Source organism: Triturus cristatus, chromosome 1_2 (assembly GCF_964204655.1).
Source record: "Triturus cristatus chromosome 1_2, aTriCri1.1, whole genome shotgun sequence".
NCBI classification, from domain to species: Eukaryota; Metazoa; Chordata; class Amphibia; order Caudata; family Salamandridae; genus Triturus; species Triturus cristatus.
Window position 1 is genome coordinate 925234290 of NC_140580.1, and position 19242 is coordinate 925253531.

Consider the following 19242-nt stretch of genomic DNA (forward strand, 5'->3'; position numbering starts at 1 on the left):
TGGAACTGCAGGGCATTACCTTGGTGGTTCAACACCTGGCAGGTTCTCTGAACTCCAGGGCGACAAACTCAGCTGCCAATGCCTAGCGGATCACGTATTGCATCTCCAGTTGGAGGTGGCGCAAGGTCTCTTTCAGCAGTGGTGAGAACCTTGATTAGATTTGTTTGCCTCCGAAGAGAACGTGCAGTGTCAGCAGTACTGCGTGCTGGAGTTTTCAAGGCGGCTATCGCTCCGTGACACCTTTCGTCGCGAGTGGAGCTCAGGCCTGCTGTACGCCTTTTCGCCCATACCACTCCTGCCCAGGGTTCTGAAGAAGATCAGGAGCTACCGGACCCAAGTCATCCTTGTGGCTCCAGATTGGGCGAGGGGAGTCTAATATCCAGAGCTTCTGAAGATGATCATTGATCCTCCGATCAGGCTGCCCCTTAGGGGAGGATATTCTGTTGCAGCAGCAGGTAAGGGTCCTCCACCCGAATCTGTCAACTCTGCTCCTCCTTGCGTGGAGATTGAGCGGTGGCAGTTGATGGCTTTTGACTTTCCGCCCGAAGTATGTAATGTTATTTTGGTGGCCAGGTGGCTTATCACTAAGACTGTATACGTCTGCCGTTGGCAGAAATTTGTATTCTACTGTACATAAAGGTCTATTGATCCCCTTTCTGCTTCACTTTCCACTGTCATTTTATTCATTCTGACCCTTACCTAGCAGGGCTCTGATTTGGGAACTCTCAAGGGTTACCTCCCTGCTCTGTCTGCTTTTTTGCAGCTGTGAACCAGCCCTCTCTCTTTTAGTCTCGAATTGTATATGGGTTTCTAAAAGGGCTGTCTCACTTGTTTCCACCCAAGCCCTTTGTTATGTCACAGTGGGACCTTAATATGGTCCTCCCCTACCTAATGTGTGCTCCCTTTAAGCCTTTACATAACTGTCTCCTCCGGCTGTTGACCATCAAAACAGACTTATTGGTGGCAATGTCATCTACCCGGAGGGTGAGTGAGTTGCAGGCGTTATCTTGCACGCCTCCCTATCTGATGTCTTTTGCAGACAAAGTGGTGCTTCGCACTATGGCTTCCTTTTTACCAAAGGTTGTAAGCCTGTAGGAACGTAGAATCTCCTTTCATGATCACCCCCACTTTTTGCTGGTTTCATTGTTTTCCTGACTACTCTGACTGGGATCCTGCTAATCAGGACTCCCATTCTCTGTGCTTCTTCCCTAAATTGGACATGGTGAGTACTTGAGTACACTCCAGATTGGCTACTGGTGTACCTTGATAAGTCCCTAGCATATGGTACTAAAGTATCCAGGACATAGGTACACCAGGGGTCTCCCATGGGCTGCAGCATGTAATATGCCACCAATGAGAGACCACTCAAATTGTGACTACAGGCCTCCCATTGCAGATTGTGTAAGCCGGTGCTAGCACCACTTACGACCGATATAAGTTTCCTTATATGTGAGGTCACTGCAATTAAAACCTATAAGTTAACCCTAAGGCAGGCCTTTCAATTCTGAAGGCAGGGTGCTCTATTTGAAGTGTGAGGGTGCCCCTGCATGAGCAGGACTCTCCTACAACCTTAGTAGTCTATTCTCCCAGGTTGTAAGTGCACCAGCCATTACGACATCTAGAGTGACTATGCGTCATTACGTGATTACCATCTCTAAACTGTCTGTACGAACCCTGTCATGTTTGGTATCAAACAGGTTGGAATGATATACCCACACCGTAAGCGGTGTGGGGGTAGGAATCCATGTCCTTTAAAGCTCCTCAGGGAGTCCCTCTGTGCTCCCGGTACCAGTCTTCCAGAACCAGACAGCAAGCTAGGGCCGCTGCCGACCAGAGATGGGTGTAGTGTATTGGGACAGGGTGGGGGCACTTGCCTGCGCCACTGAGACTGCTTGAAGGGCACATTTGGTGCCCTCCTTGCATACTCCAGTTCAAACTAGTTCAGAGAGCCGTTGGCTCCCGCTCTGGGGTGAAACTGGACAAAGGACATGGGAGTATCCTCCCCACTGTCCAGTCCCTCCCCTGGGAGGGACCCCAGAATCATCCCAAACCTTTCCTAAGGGTACCCAAGGGCTTACCTGTGGGTGGTTCCTTAGATTTGTCGTGGGACAAGATTCAGATCATACACCACTTCAACTCTGACCGTCTGGACACTCTGGACTATGCTGGACTTCGCTTTGGGAACCAAGACTGCAACGGGGAAGATTCCTACTGCTCCTGGGTTCATCGTCCTGCTGGTCCTCTGCAACGTCTGTGCCCGTGCTACTTACAGGTTCTTCTCCGGACCTGTGGACGTCCAAGACACCTCAAGGGATCTCCTTTGGAGTGAAGTAGTCACTCCCCTGCATCTCCAAGCAACGCAATGCAACTGACTGGTCTGCTGATCCCGGGCTTCCACAGACTCCGAAAGACTCAGCAACACAGGTGGTGGTTCTGCAACTCCCTCGAGGCCTGCACTGTCCTCATACCGAGTTTGAGGCCAGTATCCCTCATCGGAACTGCTGGAACAGAACCCCTGTGCACTGTGTCAACTTGCCGTTGCCAAGGCTTGTTGACTCTCTCCCTCAGATCTTCGTGCTCCAAGAAACTCCAACCTCAAGCAACTCCTCCCGTTAAAATCTTCGCCCTCACTGCTTCCTCTGCACTGTGGGCCTTATTCATTGGTGAGCTGCTCAAGGTTCTCTTGCGACTCCTGTACCTTCGGCCTGTGGGTCCTCTTGAGGGTCTTCTTTGGCTTCAGTGAGCTCCTCTGCTTGCTTGGGCCTGCTCTGACTTACCTGCTCATGGTGAGTCACATGGACTTTGCTGGTCCCAACCCTGCACCTTTTTCGTTGACTATGTTTGCCGCTGCCAAGGCTTGTTAGCGCTCCTGCTGGACACTGACCCCTTGGCCCTCAACATCCTACGTCGGAAAGCTTATGAACATGTCCACTGACTGGACCCAAAGATCTTTGGCGTTCTACCTCGACCGCACAAAAGAGTTCCGGGTAGATGACCAACTCTTTGTAGGGTACGTGGGAGCTGAAAAGGGCAATGCAGAAAAGGACCATCTCTGGCTGGATCATTCTCTACCTCAAGATATGCTATGCCGTGGCTGAGAAGCAGCCCCCAAGGGAATAAGAGCCCATTCCACCAGAGAAAAGGCTGAGACAACGGCCTGACTTGGGGTGTCTCAGTCCTGGACATCTGTCAGGCAGCAACGTTGACATCTTTGCACACGTCTGCCAAACACTACTGCCTGGACAGTCTGGTTCGCAGGGATGGGAGTTTTGCCCGATCAGTCCTGCAGGACTTCCTAGCGTAAGGTATTGGTCTGCAACCCACCGCCGGGATGGTTTGGCTTGGGTATCTAATTCAAAGGTAAGGAATTTGCAGCTAGAAGTCTCTATCAGATAAACAAGTTACTTACCTTCGGTAACGCATTATCTGGTAGAGACTCTATCTAGCTGCAGATTCCTTACAGCCCCACCAATGCCTCCCCGCTTTGCAGACTAATGTTGAAGGGCTAAAGTTACTCCCCTTTTCAGCGCTCCCTAGTTTTGTACACAACTACGTCAGTTACTTCGTTTCTCTGAGGTCCGTGCGCCTGGATGGCGTCTATATAGGTACCCCGACATCATAATCAACGCTAACGACGACGTCACACAAAGCCAAATGGAGCCACCCGATGGTGCACGCAAATGTTTCCGGATCCAGCTCTTGTCACGACTCGAAGTTGTGTTCACCATTTGCCAATATGACCGAAAAGGCGATCTGAGAGTGGGAGACTAACCTTGTAATAGCAGAGTTCAGGAAATTGAGGTCTTGGTCCTGTTCGATGTCCATGGCTTTTGGATCTAGGTCGAGGTCAAGAGACTGGTCTCATGTGCCATCAAGAAGTCGTCAAAAAGATAGGACTTTTCTGAAGTCAAGTAAGTCATGAAAGAGCCTTAAGAAACATAAGAAATCGAAGCATGGGTCTCCCACATTGCACCTCTCATCGTTCCTGCCATTCAGAGTCGCCTGAGGTACTGGGGCTTTCTATTCAAAGTTACATTCCAACAAGGAATCCTCCTTCAAGGGACCCTCCTTCCACATCTTTTCCTTTTCGATTCCCAGCGGATAAGGTAGCAATGCCAGATAGGATCCAACAGTTTAAGAAAGCTATAGACTCGATGTTTGGTGTATGTCCGGATTATGTTGGTATGCCTTCGGGCTTCACAGATCTGAGGAGTCCGGTTCGTCAGACATCGACAGATCTGTCTTCGATGCAACTGTGACTCTTGTTCATGGTTTGAGGTGGACGTTGATATTAATGGTTGTGGATCCTATGACTTCATTCACATTTGCACCGCAATTGACGCCACAGGTTCCTTGCCGAAGGTAGCTTGCGATGCAGGGATTGGCGACTGACGCCAATGGCGGATCCAATTGTTTTATCCGATTCTAAATGTCAGTTGCCTACAACTATGTTGTACATTTGGTCAGAACACGATCTTTCACGAGGAAAGTATCTTTTTGATATAGATTATTTTCAAGATGATATTCTGCAGGATGTACAAGACGCTAGCGGTCGTGATACTTCTTCTGATGTAGATTTATCATCCCCTACACCAGTTATGGCTACCGAGGAGGCATCATCCTTTGCCACTGTAAAAAGCAGTGCAGCAGAATCTCTTGATTTGGTTTTGGCTACACAAGAGGTTAACACTACTTTATCGACTGAGATTTTGGATTCGTCACAAACTTCACAGGAGTCTTTACTACCATTTACTGAGGCTTTAACAGATATTTAGTTTGGCTCTTTGGCTAAGCCTCAATCTTGCCCTTCAACAAATGGGCAGATTGCAAGGAAGCACTGACTAGCCCCAGAAGATCCAAATTTCCTTCTTCAGCATCCAACTCTAGAGAGTATTAGTACGGGCTTCTACGAGTCGTATTAGACAGAATGCTTTTCCATCCACTTCATCTAATAGGGAGTCTAAGAAGATGGAAGCATATGCAAAGAACGTTTGGCCTTACGTTTTGTAAATACTTCCTGTCTGTTGGGAAGATATTTTTATGCTTAGTGGGATAGAGTTGCTGATGTTTAACCTGCAGTACCAGAGGACACTTGTAAAATGTTGCAAAGTTTGATTTGGGATGGGCAGGATGCTGCAAAATTCTCTATAAAATCTGGACTAGATACAAAGGATTGTTTGGGTAGTCTTGTGGACCAGTGTGGGAATGAGAAGGCATGTGTGAATCCTTCAACTGGTTTTTCAACAGCTATCCAACATTCTTTGATGTTTATGCCATTTGATGGCTCAAGATTGTTTGGGGGGAAAAAGCAGATACTGCCCTTGAGAGATTTAAGGAGAGCAAAGCGACTGCTCGTTCTTTAGGGTTGGGAGTTCCGTGTATAAGTTGTTACAATAACAGCTCCCCTTTCGTGGGTTTGGTAGAGGGTACTTTCAGAGAGACAGACTTTACATACCAGCAGCCCAACTAGGCATTTAGAGGACGTATTTGAAGAGCAGTAGACCTCTTACAGCCATGGAAACACCGTGGTCTGCCGAAACTACAGCCCCCCTCTTGCACTAACTTCAAAAGCCTCTATAGGTTGACCTCGATACCTCAAAATTGGCCGATTGGGGGATCGTATCACTTACTACCTTCCATTCAGGAGCATAACCTCAGACCAATGGGTGCTCCAGTTTGTGGCACAAGGTTACTCCTTACCGTCTCTATCAGACTTAATTTCTGCAACACCTTTTCTGGTAGAAACTCTATCTAACCGCAGATTCCTCCCCTTCCCTCCCACCTCCCCATTTTGTGGACGGGACTCGCGTAGAGGTTATGTGGATGAACATTTGCGATTCTGTATATCTGCACACAAAAAATATATATTTAATATGTACGAGTGAAAGGATAGAAAAAAACACTGACGGCCGTGCAAGCAGGTGATGTATATGTAGGGAAGCCAATGAGATGGAGTTGCATGCAGAACCATGACATTGTACGACGCTGCCTGTCATCACTGGAGGACATTGCTATGCAAAATGTCCCGGAACCAGCATGGAGGTGTTCAGAAGATGAGGAATCTGCAGTTGGATACAACCGCTATCAGTAAAGACGTTAAGGAAGGTAAGTAACGTGTTCTTATGGCTCCCTTCCCTCTTCCATTACTTAGGTTTTTGACAGGGGTGCAAAGTTTTGGGGGGCCTGCATCAGAACTACATCAGAACATTGCCATCTGGTGTCTATAATGTAGAATGTATAGAACATTTCCATACCTGGTCTGAGAATTGGAAATAGTTTAAGATGAGGAATCTAGGGGGATCTGTATTCATCATAAAGAACATAACTGAAGGTAAGCGCCGTGAGACCCTCATGGGTATGTAGTGCGCTTTACAAATGCTATGATTGATTGATTGATTAAGTAAGATGTTCTTCAGGCATCCATTGATTGACTGACTGCTAGGATGTCCCTTGTATTGAACAGTATTTGGCTTCATGCATACTCTTCATTCAGTTGATATTCAAGTGCATCCCAAAAGAGTCAAAGCAGCATCTGTTTATTTCATGGCCATATTTCACTAGATGTTATTGTAAGACAGCAAACTTGATTAGTCTACCTCTTTCTGCTAGCATCATATGAGGGATGTGTATTTAAGATTGAATGCCTGGTTTTGTCAGTCTATGGCAAGTGCCATTTTTGGCTATGAACCTAAGACAAGTAACGTTTTTGAGTAGGTCTGCTTACAATTTCCTCACTCATGAGAATTTTGAATACTATAAAAACGTCCCTTGTGTATGGAAGAAGACAAATTTGATGTAGAAATCCCTCTCATTAGTGACTTGTGTACCTCCCATTTGCCCTCTTTCCCCAGATGATCCACTGTCCATCTCATGCTTTATTTATGCTGCAGTGTTAACAGAGGCCAGATCTATACTAGTTGATGGAAGTTGGCAACTGACATTCTAAGTGATTATCCCATGCTCATGCATATTTTTCTGTGCTTGTGTGTCTCATTGTTTCACTATTAGTGTTCTGGGTCTTGGGGTTAATGTTACAGGACATCATTTGCATTTGGATGAAGGTGACTAAGGGCTTGGAATGCAACAGTCTGCATTACTGTGACCTTCCCTTGGTTCTAGACGTGTTCATTTTGCTCTTCCCTATGTACAGTGGCTCTCTTTCCCACTTTGTTTGCAACTGTCTTCCCTCTCTTCCCATGGTCCTTCACACTCCCTCTATTTCTTCTTGTTCACCTCTTTGGTCTCTGGCTGTGACCTCTCCCATCAACTCCCCTTCCAGACCCCACCAAATGTACTTATTTTTATTTTTACACATCTGTAAGAAGGTAGTGCCCTTCATCCTGTGAAATACCAATGTCTCTCTTCTCCTCTCATGACTGCGGGCCTGTAACATTGCTTAATCACTGACAATGTTAATCCCTCCCTTCTTCGATCTCTTCTTTGTACTCCCACCCCTCTCTGGGTCCATAGCATTGGTGTATGACCTTGTCTATCACACGCTTTGATCCCCACTAGTCTTCCTTCTTTTATTGGTCCCTGTTAGTGTTCATCAATCTACTGGTAGTGCTCCTCTTGTCTGACAGTCTCCTTCCTGCATTTCTTTACCCTTTACAGAATTCCTCCTTCTTGGCTCCTTGCTGTTTTCCTCCTATTTAGCCCAATGCAGTGTCACACGCTGCTTGGGCGCTGGATGTCTCCCTTCCGCCTTAGGCTATGACAGTGCTCCTCTTCTTTTGGTCACAGATATCCGCTTTCCTTACCTCCCCTCCCCTCATGAACATGTTGTCCTTGGACTGTTTCCTCCTCCTGTTCTTTGGTAGTACAATCTCTGCATTGGTTTCTGGCACTCCCTGTTCTTTATTGCTCTTAATATCCAGAGAAGGGTTGTTCATTCTTGCGGAACTTGGTGTCTGTCGCAACCTGTACCCTGATTGCCATCATCTGCATATCTCCACTAAGTCCTTTGCACATTTTTTTTTCACTGTTGTATGCCTTCTACACGGAATCTCTTCTCTTTTTCTGCAGGACTATGAAAGCAAATTGCAGGCTCTGCAGAAACAAGTGGAGACAAGGTCACTGCTTGCCGAGACCACAGAGGAGGAAGAAGAGGAAGAGGAAGGTAAGATTAAAGATTTAAATGTTTTTATGTGTTGCAGTGGCAGACTGATTTTACGCTGGAATCTAGCTATGAATGTTGGCTGTTATAAATTAATCTAAAATTGCTGTCTGGTGATATTTTAGAAGCTCTTTGACACTTCTGGAGCATGAACGACGAAAGAAGAGACCAATGTGGCAAGTAGCCACCCAAACAATCACTGTGCTCTTCCTGATCTAAAAGTCTGCATATAACTAGGTACATTGCCTGCAGTGGATAAGGTGCCACGTATCAACTTGTATGACAGCTGAACAGCCAGTACACCTACACCATCTAAGACCTCTCAGATACACATTGTGGAAATGTGCCTTTTTAGGGGCACACCAGAGCAGGGTTCACCCTTCTCTGTCCACGGGTCCTTAAACCAACAAAATAGAGATTGGCACTGAAGCTGGAATTCAAATAACTAGTTTTTTGATCACTCATGAGTGGGACTACGTCAATACAACACACTGAAGTGCTGCAGGAGGTAGTACATGGATTTTAGAGACCATGGTGCTTATATACACCCTTTGTTGCAGATTAAGCATGTAGTTACAAAAAGAAGGTGCAAGAATACACAGGAATAGTTACAGCCAGACATGGGTAGATGGATAATCACTTAGTTAGCAAAGTGGGAGGGGGAACAGAACTGCTTACAGTTGCAAGACACAGTTGACAATCTGAAAGAAACACGTTAGTTAGATTCCTCACCTTAGAATATCCCCAGGCGTCAGACTGGATCCGGAAGATTTTTCGTCAGCAATACCCCTTGCGCGTCGCTAGGCGTCGTCTGCGGCTCCGCGTCCGTCGTCGGCGTCGTGCGCCGGAATGACGTCGTCGGAGTACTTAGACGCCGCCCTCGCGCGCTGACGTCAGTTCTTCTTTTTTCCGCGCCAGTAAGCGCAGATCCGGGAGAGCTACCCCTTTAGTCACTTTTTGACTAACTTTTTTGATCTTTTTTGATCCTGTCTCGACTCCGGTGCCGGTAGGATGCCTGGTTTTAAAGCCTGTGCTGATGACTGTAGCCGCTTGATGTCGGTTACGGACCATCACCGCCGGTGCCTATACTGCTTAGGCCTCGACCACGACGCAGAGTCGTGTTCGGACTGCAAGGCCCTGACCTCGAAGGCTAGACGGGAGCGGTCCCGTAAGCTTCTCGAGATTCGCCACTCGGCTCCGCACCCCTCTCGATCCCGGTCCAGGAGGAGGTCCAAGGATCGGTCGCGGAGCCGCAGCCGACGTCATCATCGGTCGTCGGGATCCAAGTCTTCGGGTAAGTCGAAGCACTCCAAGAAGTCCAAGAGGCGACACCGCTCTTTGGACTCCCCTCGCCGGTCGCGCGACTTGGCCGAGGGTCAGGGTGGTTCCACCCCCGCGGCTCCGGAAGAGCCGCAGGCGCCGCGCAAGTCCCCATACCCACCGGTCCCTGGGACTGACGCGACGCCGGCGGAGGTCAGTGCCTTCCTCTCGGCCATGAGGAGCCTGACTCCGCCGTCGACGCCCGCTGGCGCGCCTTCGGGCCCCGCGGACCCGACTGGGCAACCTTGCCTGCCGGCGGCTCCGGCGCCGTTGAAGGCTCCGGCCTCGACGCCGCAAGCGCCCGAGGGACCCGTTACCGAGTCCCCGCCGACGCCGGTCGACCTAGTCACGCCTCCTCCGCCGGCGTCGACACCGGTACCACCTCCGACGCCGAGTCCGCTCTGCGTCGAGCCCCGGTTCAGCCCCACTCCGGGCCCGGCGCCGATACGGCGTCGATGGACGCCGCGTTCGGCGCCGCTGGAGACACATTTTGTCTATCGCCCGGCTCAGATCCTTCCTCCTGCATACCAGGAATCGGATGATGGGGACAACTGGGAGGGAACCGAGGATCCTATGGCCATTCAGGCTCAGCTGACACAGGACTGGGCAGATGAACTGGGGGAGGCCAGTGGCCTGGATACCTCTCCAGACACTGGATTCATCTCTCCTCAGACTGTGGCTTCGGAGGAGGGTGCTGCTTTCTCTGTGGTGCTGCGCAAGGCGGCCGCAGCCCTTGGGCTCGAGCTACCTGCCGTGGCTGTGAGGACGAACGTCCTCACTGAGGTGCTTCAGTCTGCAGCAAGCTCCACTGAGCCTCTGCTGCCATTCAATGAGGCCCTCACTGACGTTCTGCAGGGCACCTGGTCCAAGCCCTCCACAGTTCCTCCTGTGGACAGGAACGTCGCCAGGCGCCACCGCCCTGCTCCGGGCGACCCCAGTTTTCTGTCCCAACACCCTACCCCCGAGAGCCTGGTTATCCAGGCCTCTACCTCCCAATCCTCCTTCCCGACCGCTCCGCCGGACCGGGATTCCAAGAGGCTGGAACAGTTTGGCAAAAAGCTGTTCTCCTCCCTTAGTTTGGGCCTGCGGTCTTTGAACACCGCCTGCCTCTTGGACCGTTATTCCCACTCTCTGTGGGATACGGTGGAGGACGTGCTGCCCCTGTGTCCGGAGGAGGTCCAGACACGACTTACCCAGGCTCTGGCCGATGGGAGGGATGCAGCGCGACATGCTATCCGATGTGGGCTTGACACTACGGACTCGCTGGGTAGGGCGATTTCTACCTCAGTGGCGCTTAGACGTCACGCCTGGCTGCGGTCCACGTCCTTTTCGGGCGATGTCCAGAGCACCCTCATGGACATGCCCTTTGATGGCACTCGCCTTTTCGGCGAGAAAGCGGACAGTGCGCTTTAAGGACTCCCGGGCTACGGCCAAGTCCTTGGGCCTCTCGGCCCCACGGTCGCAAACTTCCGCTTTTCGCCCCTTTCGTGGCCAAGGAAGGGGTGCCTCCTCACGTACGCCTAGCCACCAGCCACAGAACCAACCTGGTCGCGGACGTGGTTTCCGCCGAGGCGGTTCTGGAGGACGACGAGGTCAGCCCACATCCACCCCGGCAGCATCCGCCTCAAAGCCTTCCTAGTCCGTGCTTTCAGGCCCATTCCTCGCCAGTGGGAGGCAGAGTTCGCCATCACCTGCTCCACTGGCGGTCCATCACATCGGACAGGTGGGTGCTGCAAATGGTCCGAAGGGGCTACTCCCTCCCCTTCGAGACGACCCCTCCAGCCATGCCACCGCAGCACCACCGTATCTCGGGGGATCATTTGAATCTTCTCCACGAGGAAGTTTCGGCCCTCTTGGCCAAGGGGGCCGTCGAGCGCGTTCCGAGCCCAGAAGTAGGTCGTGGTTGTTATTCCCACTACTTTCTGGTTCCCAAGAAGGGCAAAGGGGGCCTACGCCCTATCTTGGACCTCCGGAACGTCAATGCCTTCCTCCGGAAGGAAAGGTTGAAGATGTTAACTTTGACTCAGGTTCTAGCTGCCCTAGACCCTGGAGACTGGATGGTAGCGTTGGACTTGCAGGACGCATATTTCCACATCCCCGTCCTGCCGGCGTTACCTGCGGTTCACGGTGGGCCAAGAGCACTTTCAGTTTACCGTGCTCCCCTTCGGCCTCACCAGTGCCCCTCGGGTGTTCACGAAAGTGATGGCGGTGGTCGCAGCTCATCTGCGCAGATCAGGGGTTCCAGTCTTCCCCTATCTCGACGACTGGTTGTTGAAGGCGGGCGCGCCCCAGACAGTCGTCTCCCACCTCCAGACTACGGCGGATCTCCTGCATTTGCTGGGATTTTCCATCAACGTGCCGAAGTCACACCTGAGTCCCTCTCAGAAGCTCCTCTTCATCGGAGCGGTTCTCGATTCGGTGCGGTTCCGGGTCTATCCGCCGGAACAGCGGGTCCGGGATATACAGGCCCTGATTCCCATCTTTCGGCCTCTATCCTGGGTTTCGGTCAGGCTAGTCTTGCGGCTTCTGGGGCTGATGGCCTCCTGCATCCTACTAGTGCATCACGCCAGGCGGCGCATGCGGGCTCTGCAGTGGGACCTGAAGTTTCAGTGGGCCCAGCATCACGGCAACCTGTCCGACCATGTCTTGATCTCGGAGGGCACTGCACAGCAGTTGCAGTGGTGGCTCACGGACCGCGATTGGGTCAAGGGCAAGAGCCTCTCCCTTCCCCAACCGGAGCATGTCTTAGTGACGGATGCGTCCCTCCTGGGATGGGGTGGCCATATGGGAGAGGCGGAGATCAGAGGCCTCTGGTCTCCGGCGGAGTCTCGTCTCCACATCAACCTGTTGGAGTTGAGAGCGATCCGACTTGCACTGAAAGCCTTCCTTCCCTCTGTCAGGGGAAGTGTCGTGCAGGTGTTCACGGACAACACCACCGCCATGTGGTATTGCAACAAACAGGGCGGGGTGGTGTCGTGGACCCTTTGTCAGGAGGCTCTGCGCCTCTGGACGTGGCTGGAACACCAGGGCGTCACCCTAGTGGTTCAACATCTGGCGCGCTCTCTGAACGCCAGAGCAGACGAACTCAGACGCAGGTGCATGATGGATCATGAATGGCGTCTGAACTCCGAAGTGGCGCAAGGTCTCTTTCAGCAGTGGGGAGAGCCTTGGTTAGATCTATTCGCCACCAAAGAGAACGCGCAATGTCAGCAGTTCTGCGCGTTGGAATTTCCAAGGCGGCACTCGCTCGGCGACGCTTTTCGTCACGAGTGGAGTTGCGGTCTGTTGTACGCCTTTCCGCCTATACCACTTCTGCCCAGAGTGCTGAAGAAGATCAGGCACGACCGGGCCCAAGTCATCTTGGTGGCTCTGGATTGGGCACTAAGGTACTGGTATCCCGAGCTACTCAGTATGCTGACCGATCCTCCGATACGTCTGCCCCTTCGGGAGGATCTTCTGTCGCAGCAGCAGGGGACGGTCCTCCACCCGAACCTGTCCAGCCTCCACCTCCATGCGTGGAGATTTAGCGGCGGCAGTTGATGCCATTTGACTTGCCTCCTGAAGTCTGTGATATCATTCTGGCAGCCAGGCGTCCCTCCACAAAGACGGTATACGCCTGCCGGTGGAACAAATTTGTGGCATGGTGCACAGCAAAGGCTGTGGATCCCCTTTCTGCCCCTCTTTCTGAGGTTCTCCTCTTTCTTCTTTCTTTGGCCCGGCAGGGCTCTGCCCTGGGCACTCTGAAAGGTTATCTTGCTGCCATCTCTGCCTTATTGCGGCTTCCTGATCAGCCTTCTCTTTTCAAATCCCCTGTAGTTACACGCTTTCTAAAAGGCATTACTCACACGTTCCCTCCTGTCCCTTTTGTAATGCCTCAGTGGGACTTGAATCTTGTCTTGACATTCCTGATGTGCGCTCCCTTTGAGCCTCTTCACAATTGTCCTCTTAGTCTTCTGACTCTTAAGACTGCTTTTCTGGTAGCCATCACCTCGGCTAGACGGGTGAGTGAGCTCCAGGCTTTATCTTCAAAGCCTCCTTTTCTCTCTGTTCATCCGGACAAGGTTGTCCTTCGGCCTCGTCCCTCCTTTCTTCCGAAAGTGGTGACTCCATTTCATCTTGGGCAGTCTGTCACCTTGCCCACCTTCTTTCCGCCTCCGCATCCTTCCAAAGAGGAAGAGAGGCTCCACCGTCTGGACCCAAAACGTGCGCTCTCCTTTTATTTGGACCGCACAAAGCAGTTCCGGGTGGACGACCAACTTTTCGTTGGATACGTGGGTGCTAAGAAGGGGAAAGCTGTGCACAAACGGACCATCTCTCGGTGTGTCGTTTTGTGCATCAAAATTTGTTACTCCTTGGCAAAAAAGGACCCTCCTGTTGGGCTGCGCGCCCATTCTACTCGGGCCACAGCGGCTACTACGGCTTTGGGACGGGGTGTCCCTTTGCAGGACATCTGTCAGGCGGCAACGTGGGCTTCGCTACACACGTTTGCCAGGCATTATTGCCTTGACAGCCAAGTCCGGAGGGATGGCTTCTTTGGCCGTTCTGTCCTCCAGGACTTTCTGGTGTGATCTTGGTTCGCAGACCCACCACCGGGGATGGTATTGCTTGGGTATCTATTCTAAGGTGAGGAATCTAACTAACGTGTTTCTTTCAGATGAACAAGTTACTTACCTTCGGTAACGATGTATCTGTAAGAAACATTAGTTAGTTAGATTCCTCACCGACCCACCCATCCTCCCCGTTCTGCGAACTGACATCTAGGGTTAAGGCTATCCCTTTCAGGGCCCTAGAATTTTTTGGCACCAGTGTCTGTATCTTGCATGGCTCTGCGTTCCTGGCGCGGAAGGCTATGTACAAGAACTGACGTCAGCGCGCGAGGGCGGCGTCTAAGTACTCCGACGACGTCATTCTGGCGCACGACGCCGACGACGGACGCGGAGCCACAGACGACGCCTAGCGAGGCGCAAGGGGTATTGCTGACGAAAAATCTTCCGGATCCAGTCTGACGCCTGGGGATATTCTAAGGTGAGGAATCTAACTAACTAATGTTTCTTACAGATACATCGTTACCGAAGGTAAGTAACTTGTTCGTTAGGTCTTTAGTCAGGTGCATTCTAGCAGCTACAGGCCTTTTCTCAGCACATATACATTGCTTGAGCTTAGAATAGAAGGAGTTAACTAAAGCTGATGACTCGAGCAGAAAAGAAAGCAATAGTGAAGACGGAAGAGTCACAAGGCTGCTGCTAACAAGATGGCTTCAGCTCATGCATTATGTTTGATTCCCACAGATGGCCCTTTTAGCATTGGCTGAACACCTCTCTACGACTTAGAAGGGGCACGGAAGATATCCTGAACATCTATTCTCATGAGTTCATTAATTTCCTGGTCTATTGCTAGGCGGGATTTACGTTCTTGACATTTTGTTTAGTCGGTATACATGAGGTACAGGTAGAGATACAAAGGGAACAGAGCATTGAGCCGCATTGAATACATAGGCAACAAGTGAAAAGAATTGCAAACAATATACATAGGGCTGGCAATATTTTCATCCCCATGCAGTAAACCTAGTCCATAGCCATCCAGTCAAAGTCCATGTCCCTGAATCCTGATGGATTTCAGCAGCTATTTTGTGCAATTTAGAAATTGCTTCAAAAACTGCAGGGGCATGGTCAGGGATGTACACTCAACAGCTGCTCCCAATGATGTGGCATGCTCCACCACGGTTGACCAGGATGACATCGAGGACCATCCTGTTTTGGAGCGCCACAATTCTTGCAATTTGTAGTTCATCCGTGATATTTCCAAGTGCCATGGCTGTCTGATTGGTTAAAGCCTCTACAACATGTGTTAAGCGCCTTATCTTTCTGCTGTTTAAAGCTGCACCAACAAAGAAGAACAGTCCCAAATTAAAGTCAATATACTGCTGTAGTGCAGTATCAGTTTGATCCACCTCATCGTTGTTTATTGTCCTCTTGATTGTAGCAATGATAACAACAATCGAAGTGAGTCCAATAATGAACATACCCTATCGATCACAAACTCTTGCAGCAGCTTGCTTCTTTTCCTTAGGCATGTTCATCTGGTCATTGAAAAACAGATGGTGCCCTAAGGTCCTGGGCAGACGTTGGTTTCTTCACTGAGATTGAGACGAGCAGTCACTAAAAGGTTACCCCCCCCCCCTCCCTTGTAACTCAGGCTTTCACTATCCAGCACAGTGTCTCAAACAGTCTTTTTCAGCAACATAGTGTCTTTCTTCCTGGGTTGCAGCTGATATCGAGATGTACCAGGGATCGTGTGGTCCGGGAAGACTTCCTAAGGTCCTTCAGGTGACGTGGCTTGTCCTTTCTCGGTATCCAGGATATCGCGGTGATCTGCCAACGCAGCTGGACTCACTAGGTCCTGCAACACTTTCCGGCAATGTGTCGCATGAACTCAGTTCTTCCGGTTGGTTACTCGAATCGCAGTCCTGGTAGCCAAGAGCACCTACTCAGGGCCACGCCAACGAGGCTCTAAAGAGCTGGTCCGCTGAAAGGACTTCGTCAGAACGAATTCACCAGGCCATAGATCATGGCCCTCACCCTGGGACCTGTCTGGAAGAGTCTCACAAACCTGTTGATAAATAGAGGTCAAACTGTCAGTCAACTGAGACAAATAGTCACTCATCAATACACAAGGTACATCATGTATAGGGCGTGGCTTAGGAATCCCCCAAATATTCATTGGTCTTCCAAAAATCACCTCATACGGTGTGAGGCCAGATTGTGTATGTGGTATCGATCTAGTAGATAGCATTGCTAAGGGTAGCGCATCAGGCCATTTCAAAGATGTGGAAGCCTGTATTTTGGCCAACTTCAATTTGAGGGGTAGAGTTGTAACATTCCACTAGTCCTGCTGATTGTGGGTGAAAAGCATTATGAAACTACTACTTAATTCCTAACCCTAATCAACAACTTGCCCAATAAAATGGGGTCCGTTGTCACTCCACAGAACTCGATAGATTCCAAATCTGTGGAAAAACTCCTTTAGGAGCACCTTCGCTGTAGTAAGAGCTGTATTATCTTTCGCGGCGTATGCCTCCACCCATTTACTAAAGGCACAAACCACCACCAGAACATGCTTCAGATTGTTACATTGTTCAAATTGGATGTAATCCATTTGCAGAACTTCAAAAGGTGCAGTAGGTATTGCAAACCCTCCTGTTGGAGTTTGTGTTCCCTTTCCAGGATTAAACTGGAGACAGATCCGACAAGACTGGACTATCTTTTTAGCTGTGCCGGCAATATCTGGATGATCCCAAACTTGCATAAGTTGCTTTGCCATTGAGGATGCTCCAACATGTGCCGCTCCATGTGCCATGTGAATCATAGGATGTAAATAGGCTGTTGGTAACTTCCATTTTGTCATTTCTTTATTCCTCCAAAAGCCCTCATCATCCAATGCTCCCTCCTTAGACCACTGGTCTAATTCTTCAACAGAAGCAGATCGTTGCATGTCCAGCACCTCTTGTCTGGCATCATGCCAACGTTCAGCCTGTGACTTAACTACATACATAGATGTGATACTTCGCTGCAGTGCAGTCTCACGAGCTGTGTAATCTGCAAAGGGATTTCCTTTTCCTATTTTATCAGTCACTTTCTTGTGTGCACTACACTTAACAATTGCCACTTTCTTAGGATATGTTAAGGCAGTAAGGAGATTATGTACTAACTCCCCGTGCACTATTTGTGTCCCATGTGAAGTAAGAAAGCCTCTTTCCTTCCAGAGTTGCCCTAAGTTATGAGCCACTCCGAAGGCGTATTGGCTATCAGTGTAAATGTTAACAAGCAACTCTGTACCAAGCTCACATGCGCTTTTTTTTTTTTTTTTGTCTTCATATAACTTCCATAATATTGTATAAGCAGCCTCTCGGTACTAGCAGCCCAATTGCTTATATCTTGGGGTCTGATCTCAGCTGATGTAGTTTGGGACCAGGCCCACATTACACATTGTCGGCTGACCAAGAGGTGTAATCATTGGACAGGTCTTACCAGCCAAACCAGTTACCCTGAATCTAGTAAATTCCAAAATGGGCCCAGCTCATTTCTATTGTTGTGAGAATTAACCTTTTGATCCAAGTCTTTGAAGTATCTGACTGAATTCCACCATTCCCTCCAAGAAGGAGGGTCAGCCTGACGCCATTTTTTTACAAATTTCTCGTCTTGCTCAGGGAGTTAAATAAAACACAAGTTTACACTGTTTACCTGTACAGTCTGCCTCCCCCTCTGAGGGCTGTGCTATACCAAAAAAGATTAAAACAAGGCTTACCTCTATATTTGTACCCAGTGTTTCTGACAAGGTCTTACCCACATTGTCCCAGTATTCCTTCAACACTGGGCATTGGAAGAACATATGGATATCATCCGCTTCGTGGGTGCGACATCTTGTACATCTGGCATCTCCTCCTCCCCTCATTTTGGGTATCTTAAGCGGAGACCAATATATCCTATGAAGGGTAAAAAGTTGGTTCTTTCTTAGTGCAGCAAATTTAATTGAAGGGTATAATATATCTAAAGATACTTGCCATAAGGTTTGCAGCTCTTCATCTTGCAAGCGCTTCTCCCAGATCATATAGGGGGGGTCCAGCTTTCTGTCTGCTGCATCCAGGAGATAATTATACCAGAGAGCTATCTCCTTCTTTCTTGGATTTAAATCTTGGAGGTCATCCTCCATTGCGTTGTCTCCCGGGAATTGCCAGTGTTGATTCTTGCACCAGTTAGAAAGTTGGTAGTATTTAAATCTGGAAAGCCTGTTGTTCGTTAAGTTCTTCCATGTATCCCAGGGAAGGCAGCTGTTTCCTTCAACTATGTCGCCCCAATGCTGAACCCCCGCTTCTTTCAGGCGTTGAGATAAAGCGGCATTCAGGCATTCCGGAGTGCCTGGGGAATCCCATACAGGGGCCCACTCGCTGAAGTAGGGAATACCTAAAGTAGTACGGCAGTCATACCATAATTTGGCAGCAGCATGTAAAACGTTCAGGTTGACTTTAAAAAAAAAAAATGTAGGGGCCCCAAACTTGTTCATAACGCCCTCGTGTAACATGGCCTTGAACATACGACCAATCAGATTGTCAACTGGTCTGGAAAGGAGCATCCTACTGTTTTTCAGTTGGTATGCCCAACAGTATAATTGTAGGTCTGGTAAGCTCAGGCCTCCACGTGCCAGCTTTCGTCTGAGCTTTTCCCACGAAAATCTGATCCCCTTACCAGCCCAGATGAAAGTAGAGATCTTTCCCTGAGTTTTATTTAAAAGGTTTTTATCAGAAGACAGGTGGATATTATTAAAAAGGTAAGTGAACTTGGGCAGGACACACATTTTGACCAGGTTTGACCTACCATAATGTGTAAGTGGAAGATTCTGCCATCTCTTCAAAAGAAGATTAACCTCTTTTGAGACTCCAGCTATGTTTGTTTTGGGGCGTTCACTCAGCTCTTGTGTGATGGTTATTCCTAGATACCTTAACTGCTTTGAGACCCTGAAACCCTGCACTTTTACAATCCAGGTCATAATCTCAGTTTTATTGCTGTTAATCTCATACCCTGACAGTTCTCCAAAGGACTGCACTTCTCTGAATAAACTGGGTAGAGCTTGATTGACATTAGACGTAAAAAGTATCAAGTCATCAGCGTACAGTGCTAGTTTCCTCAAAAGGCCGTTATTAGAAAAGGGAGATATTTCTTTATTTAGCCTTAAGCTTTGAGCAAAAGGCTCGATATATAAATCAAAAAGAATAGGGGACAACGGACAACCCTGTCTGGTACCCCGCCCTA

General features: G+C 49.5%; 1 protein-coding gene across 16 annotated transcripts in view; it reads left to right on the forward strand.

Moving 5' to 3' along the window:
- KIF1B (kinesin family member 1B) overlaps positions 1-19242 on the forward strand; it is a 1461559-nt gene that overhangs the window by 743934 nt on the left and 698383 nt on the right. For all 16 annotated transcript variants that reach the window (XM_085609808.1, XM_085609814.1, XM_085609823.1 and 13 more), the window contains one exon: positions 8026-8119. In XM_085609808.1, coding sequence (XP_085465934.1) covers positions 8026-8119 — 94 coding nt within the window. The remainder of the gene's footprint in view (positions 1-8025; positions 8120-19242) is intronic.